We start from the raw sequence: 10,234 nt of genomic DNA on the forward strand, positions 1-10,234 counted from the left end.
AATATATAGAAATGATAATAATAATAATATATATATATAAAAAAAAGAGTAATTAGTAAAATAAATTAGACCAACCTAATAATAATATTTAACAAAATGATTATACTTCCTCCGTTCCAAAATAAGTGAAACACTTCTCTCATTTATGTGAGAGCTTTTTGAGACAAGTGTTTCACTTATTTTGGAACGGAGGAAGTAAAAGAATGAAGCGGGTTGGAAAGAACGTACCCAAAATTTGATTAACCAACAATTTATAATTAAACAACTGTATTTTTTTAAAAATTAATTTCTTTTGCAATGGTTAGTCAAGTAAACCCAAGTCCCAACCCTCATCAAATACATCAAAGAATTATATTTACAGTGATAAACCTTGTTTCTTTAAAAGCAAGCGTTAACCTAAAACTGTAAACCCAATCTACTAATTTAAGAATGATATATAGGATAACACGATTTTTGTTAACTCTCCAAAAATATAAAATCTGAAACATCTTTTACATCTCTGTTTTTTTATCCTGCAATCCACAATACTTACGAAACTTCCTTTTTCCTTTACCCCCTATTAGTTCTCCCTCCTTATATATTTATACACATACCAAACCAACCCCAAAACCCCCAAAATCCTCTCCTCTATTATCATTTACTTGTATAACCAAAAAAAAGAAAAAAAAGAAAACAATCCTATCCAAAAATCACCACCTCCACCATCCAAAATATGGCGGCACCGCCACCAAAAACTCCACGAACATGCTCTCAGTGCGGCAACAACGGCCACAACGCTAGAACTTGCACTGAGCTAACTGAACTATCCGCCACCGCTGCCGCTACCGCTTCTGCTGGGGCTCCTGTACCTGGTTTCATGCTGTTTGGGGTGAGACTAACAGCTTTAGATAACTCTCCTCCATCTCCTTCACACTCGATTTCTCCGTCTTCGTCGATTTTTCGAAAAAGTATGAGTATGAATAACCTCTCACATTATGAACAACAACATCTACCACATGATCATTCTTCTCTTGGTAATGTTAATGATATTGTTGCGTCTGGTTATGTTTCTGATGACGCTCTTCATGCTTCTGGTAGTCGAATCCGTGAACGCAAGAGAGGTATTGTTTCTTCCCTTTGATTTTCCTTTTTATTAATTTATTAATTTTAATTCCTTCATTAAAAAACAGTTTTCATTGTTTTGTTAGCCTATTATTACGTGAGAACGAATAATTCTGTAAATTAATATATTTTTTTCATTGTAGATAGACGTTACAATGTGTTTTCTCGCAATGTTGTTGGATATATCTTTTTTTGAAAGAAGGATTAGATTATTTGAAAGATTGATAAAGATTATTTTATACTATTAAAGATTTTATTATTATAAAAATGTTTTTTATACTTGTCTTAACAATTAACGTAGTGCAAGTCAAAACTTTGCAGTAAGAAAAAGGAAGGAAATGGTTGGACACAATATATTTTTAATAATAACTTTTTAATTATTTTTACTTTAGTTATGAAATTCGTATTTAGTAGTGTAAAAGTCAAAATGTTATAGGTATTTAGGTAAAATAAGATTGTTTTTACTGTCAATAACTCATTTCTAACATCGTTAAAATTAATAAAGTTATAGAATTTAGGAGTTACTAAACGTGTGTGAGTGCACGAATTGATCAACTTTCGAGTTTTTGTATAATTGTATTGAAGTCAAAAGTTTTTTTAAAGATGCCAATAGTATATTAATTGATTGAATGATTTCCATTCTGTAAAGTTAGCGTTAGAATCCATCAAAATCTTGAACTTTAAACTGAAGGTTGTAATTAAAATCGATGAGAACTGGTCATTAATAAAATTCGAATGTAAAATTTTAAATTTTAATCAATGTACCAGAACCAAAGCTTGCTTTGAGCCTTTGACAATATACTGTTGATGTTCAATTTTTGTTAGTAAAGTAGTTTGATTCCTTGGATATGACAACCTATCCTAAAATCCTTTATTCGGGTAAACATATCCTTGAAGAATATTCGTAAGTAAATTGTGATATTTTCTAAATTAGTATAGACCTGCAATTATTATTTCCTAAAGTGTCTAAAAATAACTAAGATTGAATAAATTTGGGTATTTTTCATAACAAAAAGGTGGCTATTTGGACTACGACCTCATGGACATTCCTTTGTACTTGAGCTTCATAATCACCTAAAAATACTTACGATTTACGGGTGCAATGTGTAGGTGTTCCTTGGACGGAAGATGAGCACAGGCTATTTTTAACGGGGCTGAATAAAGTAGGAAAAGGAGATTGGAGAGGAATTTCTAGGAATTTTGTAAAGACAAGAACACCAACACAAGTTGCAAGCCATGCTCAAAAATATTTTCTCCGGCGAAGCAACGTCAACCGCCGTCGCCGGAGATCTAGTCTCTTTGACATCACCACCGACGCAGTGAGTAACTTATTCTCACTATTATTTGGTTGACAAAATTGCATAGGAAGCATTATTGTTTTTTTATCCCTTGAATAAATCATTTAGGAAATTTTAATTTGGGCTCTTCTGTGTTTGGTAGGAAGTAGCTTTCCATATAAAGTTAAAGTTATTTCTTTTATTTTATTATGTGGGTAGCAAAAGAAACTAAGCTTTCAAAGTTCATTTTTTAAGAATTAATAATTATTATTTTTTCTAATTCGAATTCCCTTTGAGAATAAGTGCATAAACTTAAAATAAAGTTCATTACTATATTGAAATTCAAGAATGATTAATTATGTATTTTACTTGAATCAGGAGACTAGCTAGTATTTCAAGTGATAGATAATATAAACATTAGTTAGATGATCATATTATATACTATTTTCGTTTCTAAATAAATATAATATTGTATATTTATCACCATTGTAATTAAATACTTACTTTGATAACATTTCAAAGTTAACATACATATAAATAAGATGCTATCATATAGTGTAGTACATTGTTAGATTAGTCTCAAAATGTCTTTCCAAAATATCAATCTTTTATAATTTTTTGTGATCGATAATGAAACATATTAATAGTTGTATATGTAAAAGTCAAAATATTGCATGAATTTAAAGATGAAGTTCAATGGAAGAAGTAACAACCTAAATTTATAGTTCTTTTAACATTAGGTATTTTATTTAATTGGACCTGAGTAATCTCTGTATATGAAAATTTTCGAACTTTGGTAAATTAATCCTTTTAGGATTATATAAGGATGCTTAAACATGAACAAAAGAGTGCACACAATATATACTACTGAAAATAAGTCTCATTTCGTCACATGAATGCTCAACCGTTTCTTGTAATTTCTAAGACTAGAATAACAAATGTCCTAGAATGATAGTAATGAAAGTATAGGACATATTAATCAATTAGACATTCTACAATATTAGATGCAAATTTGTAACATGAATACAATATTTTAGATTAATTCTTTTTGTGAATACATATAAGTTATCTTAGATACTTAATATCTATAATTATCCGCAAAGGTGGTTACTCTTAATCTGTTATACTTGATATGCAGAGATTGAACAAAATTAGACCTATATATGATATATGTAACTCGCTCAAATACCAATTATGCTAGCTACCTGTAACCTGTACCGTACCATTTTGTTAATCCTGTTTGTTATGGAATTGATGATGTTGCAGGTGAGCCATTCATCTAGAGAGAACCAGTTATTAGGAAGTCAAGATTCATCTTGTCAATCAAAAGCAAGTGCAAGTGCAAGTCATCATCAAACCACCACATTTGCTTCCCCTTATCCTCCTTCATTGAGGCCAATTTCAACCAAACACGGCCGTTCAATTGCAATACTTCCGGTCCCACCTTCTTCAAAGATGGCAAGTCTTAATCTAAACCAATCACCAACATCATCACCATCATCATCCTCAACATCAATCTATAATACTAAAGAAAGAGAATATGAGCCCTTCCTTTCCCTCAAGCTCTCACAAGCGCCGTCCGATGAGGAATCTTCTAGGCGATCATCCCCCACCTTTGGAGGATTCAATGGCAGTGGAGATAGCATTATTAGTGTTGCTTGAAAGGGAATAAAGACAATGATGATTATGATAGATTAAAATAGTTATTATTTGGGTTGTAAAGAGGGTGGTGATTGATTATATTAATTAAGATAAGTTTCTTTTTACTAGATGATATCATACTATTATCATAAATGACATATATACTCATGTGATTAGTCAAATGCTATGATTTTAGATAAGATTTCGCAAATATTTTTGGAATTAGGTGATTCCTTTTGAGTGTACAGGGTAAGAGGTCTAAAGTGATGAGATATGTGGACAAAAATGAAGGGCACATCGTTTTCTTTTGGTGTTGTTTTTGGCCTTGTATCCAACTCTTAATTTTTGTTTTGTTTTTTGGTAGGATCTCCCTCTTTCATTGTTGTGTCAATTCATCATCACTCACTCTCTATAGTGTAGTACTAGCTTTATTTCTTTCTTTAAAAGCTTGGACAATATGTGGAGATGCTTAGCTTAGCTTGTTGCTTGATTGGCTCACGTTCCAATTACTACAAACCAATGTATTTGGGCAATGTGTTCTTATTTGTTGCAACTTGGCATGAATTTAGTTGGCACTATCGAATGTAGGCCAATGACCTCACCGAGAAAAAGACTTGTACTGCTTTGTTTTCTCATCATGTTCTGTTTATAGGTTGGGGGGAATTAAGGATATTTGATAATCCACCGTCAAGGGTGCTTTCTACTCTAAGCACTAACTTTGGGCTCCTGGTTAATTTTTGAGTGTTTGGTTTATAATTTCCATTGTTATATTATATGATAACCTCAAAATTATCCTATACCTAAAGTATTTGTTGTGTTAGCGATAACAATTACCTTATAAGATTCTCGAACTTGCTAGAGTAGTACAAGTTTTTTGGTCTTGTTTTATCACACATATATTCTTAAATACACTTTTTTCTCATACCAATGACGTTGGTGTTTTTAAATTTCATATATTTTGAACGAATTTCTTGCATGAAATTGTTAGAGGACCATGTCAGGACAACCCATTTGCAAATTGAGTTTTATAATTTAAAAAACCTTGAATAGTCCGACTAGGAGTAGGGAAATGATAAAGAAATCGAATTTCATATGAGATAGAGATGACCTATGTTAACGGACTTTATATTCTCATGAACGATCACAATTTTTTGATTCTTATGAGTAAGGTTATTAAAATAAACGATTTTTTTTGTCAAATACCACCTTATAAAATATGAAATTTTTGAGAAACGATCTTATATGTATTTCTTGCAAAAACAATCCTTAAACAAATTAAAATATTTTGCGAGAACAAACCTTATGTCGAATTTCGATCATTAACCCAAGGTTTCGACATTCACCATGTCATATGCAAGGCAAGTGACTTTTGAAACCCAACAAAATCTATTACATGGTCAATGTCGTAACCTTGCGTTAGTGATCGGTATATGGCATAGGCTTTATTCTCGCAAGAAAATTTTAGGTTTGTTTTTGCAAAAAAAATTATATAAGGTGATTTCTCACGATTTCATGTTTTATAGGATAGTTTTTGACCAAAAAAATCCTCAAATAAAATGATGAATTCAGAGTTTTTTTTAATAAGATTAAAGGTGATTTGGAATAATATTTTGCCTTGAACAAAAGTTTTGTCACCTAGAAGGAGGCAAAGGACCCCTATTATGATAATTAGTATAACAATCAGGAAAGGATCCTGAATTTTGAGAGGATAATATGTTCATAAAAAACTAATATGAATCTGGTGCACACTAATTAGTGTGCACCATATTTATCTCACTTGAGTTGTAATGCTCATGATAACAACTTTTCGATTTTGTTGCCTTCTCCCACTTTCTTCTCTCTCCTCTGTTAACTTCTCTCTCGTGCGTGTTTGTTTGGGTTTAATTAAAAAAATTGGGGGGAAGGGGGAAGAAGAAAATAGGAAGGGGGGAATAATATTAGAAAATCTCCCGTCGTCGGTGCATTTTCGGGTGACATATGTCATTTATGGTACGTAATGCACCCCGATCCGTACTTTGGGGTGTTCTGGCTGTAAGCGCTAGTTGGGATGTTTAGTGCATCTGTGCTATAATTCAGAATGTTGAGACCAATTTTGCATTTTTTTTTGGAGTTTTTTGTCATAAACAACCTTTTATAAGTGTCATTTTGTCAGAAACAATCTTATAAAATTTTTTTTGTCAAAAACAACCTTTAAACTCAATTTTTTGTAAGATCAGACCTGGTGGCTATTTCCGGCATTGACTGGGATTTTCCGGCCTTGACTTTTTTTTACCCCCCCTCCCTCTCTTTTATTTTACGTTGGTATTAATTTTCCTCCAATTTCATTCTAAAACCCACCCTATTTCAAAACCCACACCCTATTTTTCTCCTCCTCTTTGGAACTGTAGAGGCATTGAAGACCTTAGCTACTGTGATTGAATGCTTCTGTGCAATAGCAAGTAAGAGCCATTAAACTTCCCATGCCGTAATTTCTCTCTCTTCAGTAAATTACTTCTCTTATTCTTCAGTAATTCCTCTCTCTTAACTGTACATTTTTCTCTTCTTTTTGCTAATTTGGTGATTGTGTGTTTTCCTTTTTTGTGTGATGAAAATAACAGATTAAGTTCAAAGGAATGTCAATTCAATTAATAAGATAAGCCCTAATTCAATTCAAAAGATAACCCTAAATGTTATGAACAAGAATAAATTAATTGAGATGAAAAATCATAAACTTACCAATTGAAGAACCAAAATAGAACACACCAGATTTAGGGATTTTGTTGGGGAATTTTCGAATTTGGGATTAATGAGGAAGAGAGAGAAAGAAATAGTTATATAAGGGTGGATATAAGCATGAAATTGGAGGAAAGTTAATACCAAGTAAAATAAAAGAGAGGGAAGGGGGGTAAAAATAAAGTCAAGGCCGGAAAATCTCGTCAATGCCGGAAAATAGGCACCAGGTCTGATTTTACAAAAAAATTGAGTTTAAAGGTTGTTTTTGACAAAAAAAAATTTATAAGGTTGTTTCTGACAAAATGACACTTATAAAAGGTTGTTTCTGACAAAAAAACTCTTTTTTTTTATAAATAAATGGCCAATTTTAAATTAATCTCCCGAAACTTTGAAAATTTATTTAAAGAGTAAATCTTTGCTTCTCTTACAATATAACCCAACTTAGATTTTATATTTCACACAATCTTAACCTTTTTTTTCAGTGAAATGCTTGTTAAGTTGCTGATATATTGATATCTAAAATTTATTCTTTTATGTTTGATGCTAGCTACTTTAGCTAATTAGAGCATGTTCTCTTCGGCACAAAACAGCTAAACTGAACTGAATTGAACTGAGCTGATTGGAGCTGAATTGAACTGAATTGAATCAAATTAAATTGAATTAAATTGAATGTAATAAATATAAATAGAATATTTAAACAATAATAATATGAATATTAAATAATAATTATAATGATAAGTAATAATAATGAATAATAATAATAGTATTTTGAATATTTTTAAATGATAGTTATAAATATATAATATAAATAATCATAAATTAATAATAATAATAATTAATGATAATAATAATGATAATTAATAATAATTATTTTATATTATTTGTATTAATATATTAATACTTGATGATGATATATAATAACAATAATATCTAAGAAGTAAATTAATATTGCTAATTTAATAATTAGTAATAAAAATAATGATTGGGTTGGACAGCGAAAATTACATCATAAACCGTCTTGACGCGATTTGATTGGTTATGGGCTAAAAAATGTGGGCTTATTTGTGCTTTGACCTAAACCATGTTCCTCCTAATAATAATAGTAATAATGATGAGTAAAGCTATAATAAACAAAATAATATATAGAAACAACAACAACAACAACAACAATAATAATAATACTTAATAGTAATGATATAAAAATAAATAAATAAATAAATAATAATAATAATAATAATAAGAGTAATTAGTAAAATAAATTATACCAACATAATAATAATATTTAACAAAATGGTTATAAAAGAATGGAGCTGAACTGAACTGAACTAATTGGAGTTGAACTGAACTAAACTGATTGTAGCTGAACTGAACTAAATTGAAATGAACTGAAAATAAGATGGGGAGAACAGGCTCTTAGTTCATATAGACATATAGTCTTTTCAAGGTGATATCTAAAAATTGGTCCAAATAAATCTCCTATCTTACTATCTATTATGTGTCAGATTACAATGGGATAAAAAAGGGATGGGGAAGAAAAATATATAAGAATCTATTCCCATGCATATGAAAAATATATTGTGAGAGGACGATATTCTTAAAATCAATCAAGCATATTAGCACGGTGGCACCCATTACTCTTTTAATTGGTACAACAAATGCTATAATATGGTGCCAATATGAATACCATTTGAAAGGATTTTGATCAATACCAATTGATTTTATTTTTTTTTGGGTTAATTGGCTAGAACAACACAACCTTTGGCTCAAGTACAAGGAACAACATAACCTTAAGCGGGTGCAAAGCGTAGAACCAATTTAAATATGTGGTGCTGGAAAATAACATAAATAGCACCGAAACACGGAGATTTCACCAGAGCTAGGGAATCTCCGTTGAAGGTTTTGTTGTTCCTTGCACTTGAGCCAAAGGTTGTGCTGTTCTAGCCAACTTCTAACTTCAATCTCAAAAAAAAAAATTGATCTCCTCTTTACTCTTCTTCGCTGCTGTGCTACTTCCTCATTTTGCGATTTTCTTCCCTATTCGACGCACCACAGATCTTCACATATTATCAACAAATTGCATCAGCGCCAATATCAAAATCAAGTCGCTGGAATTACTTCTATCATCATCAATAATTGACGTTTAATAATTGTGGAGGCTGATCCCAGTTTCTCCGAGCTCAATATTCATTGTTGATTCACCAAAGACCATTCCACGTGCTGTTTGTAAAAGGGTTGGTTTGATGAGCGCCTGCTTTGAGGTCGCGCCATGGTCGTTCAAACTTTCTGGAACTCTTCTGTTTTATGGTGAATTAGTATGGAGCGCCTGCTTTTGTGGGCTAAGAGTAATGCGAGGCTGTGATGGAGATGGTGTTTGGTGTGGTGGTGTTGCAGTGTTTGGGGCAAAGGATGACATTGCTGGAGTGGAGGTGGTGTTTGGTGTGGTGAAGGAAGATGATGGTGTTAAGGGCGGTGGTGGAGTTGTAGTATTGTGGGCTATGGAAGAGGGTAATGGTGATGTAGTGTGGTGGAGGTTAAGGAATGGTGTGTTTACTAAAATAAGGGTTGTGTTGTTCCTTGCACTTGAACCAAAGGTTGTGTTGTACCTTGCTAATTAACCCTTTAAATAATGGAGATTCCCTAGCTCTGGTGGAATCTCCGTGCTCCGGTGCCATTTATATATGCTATTTTCTGCACCACGTGTTTAAGTTGGTGCTATGCTTTGCACCCATTTAAGGTTGTGTTGTTACTTGCACTTGAGCCCAAGGTTGTGATGTTCTAGCCAATTAACCTTTTTTTTTTTTTACAGGAGGGGAGGGGTTGTAATAATGCCTGGGATCTATCATCTAGCTACCACTCATTCAATACTATAGGATGACCGAGGGAGGATGAAAATACCATTTCGGATGAATAGAAAAGAAAAACACTTTATTAAGGTATTTTTATAAACTAATAATTTCCAATTTATTTTCATCATGAACCATCATTTCCAAATCAACACTCCTCAATTCCTAGCTCGCCGTTCTCTAATTTTCAAACTCCTACTTCTACATAGCGAACACCAATTAATACAAAACACATATAGTTCTTATTTATTCCTAATAAGAATACATTAACTAGGACCCCGGTTCTTAATGGAAATTACCATACTACCCCTAAGCGAATTATGGGCCTACCATCATCAATAGTCAGCCTAATTGCCCACACTCAATATGGTGTCGTGACGTTTGCACGATGTCATCCACCCCATTTCCTATAAATTCAGGGGAGTTTTATATACAGCAAATAAAAAGGCTAAATACAGCAAACTTGTTAAAAAGACTAACTTACCCTTTTTAAAATTTAACCCACCCTCAACAATTACCCACCCTCACCCCACCCTCACCCTCACCCTCACCCTCACGGCAAACAAAGAAAACGCCATTGACGATCAAAATTCGAAGCTCCAATTCCAGGTTTTCCTTTACTTCTCTTCATCATCCCAATTTCTCTCTTCTTCTTTCTGG

General features: G+C 32.2%; 1 protein-coding gene across 1 annotated transcript; it reads left to right on the plus strand.

Moving 5' to 3' along the window:
* The first annotated feature begins 380 nt into the window (after positions 1-380).
* Positions 381-4,147, plus strand: LOC104898042 (transcription factor MYB1R1). Its single transcript, XM_010685047.3, has 3 exons — positions 381-1,100; positions 2,212-2,420; positions 3,645-4,147. Exons 1-3 carry the CDS (start codon positions 713-715, stop codon positions 4,038-4,040), a joined length of 993 nt encoding a protein of 330 aa, XP_010683349.1. The 5' UTR covers positions 381-712; the 3' UTR covers positions 4,041-4,147.
* The last annotated feature ends 6,087 nt before the right edge of the window (positions 4,148-10,234 follow it).

This window comes from Beta vulgaris, chromosome 6 (genome assembly GCF_026745355.1).
Source record: "Beta vulgaris subsp. vulgaris cultivar EL10 chromosome 6, EL10.2, whole genome shotgun sequence".
Lineage (NCBI taxonomy): Eukaryota > Viridiplantae > Streptophyta > Magnoliopsida > Caryophyllales > Amaranthaceae > Beta > Beta vulgaris.

What these genes read in the sequence shown, in the direction of transcription:
- LOC104898042 (XM_010685047.3), top strand. Translation starts at nt 713, where the DNA reads ATGGCGGCACCGCCACCAAAAACTCCACGAACATGCTCTCAGTGCGGC. An exon ending in AATCCGTGAACGCAAGAGAG is followed by an intron (nt 1,101 to 2,211) that starts GTATTGTTTCTT and finishes TGCAATGTGTAG; the next exon opens with GTGTTCCTTGGACGGAAGAT. An exon ending in TTGACATCACCACCGACGCA is followed by an intron (nt 2,421 to 3,644) that starts GTGAGTAACTTA and finishes ATGATGTTGCAG; the next exon opens with GTGAGCCATTCATCTAGAGA.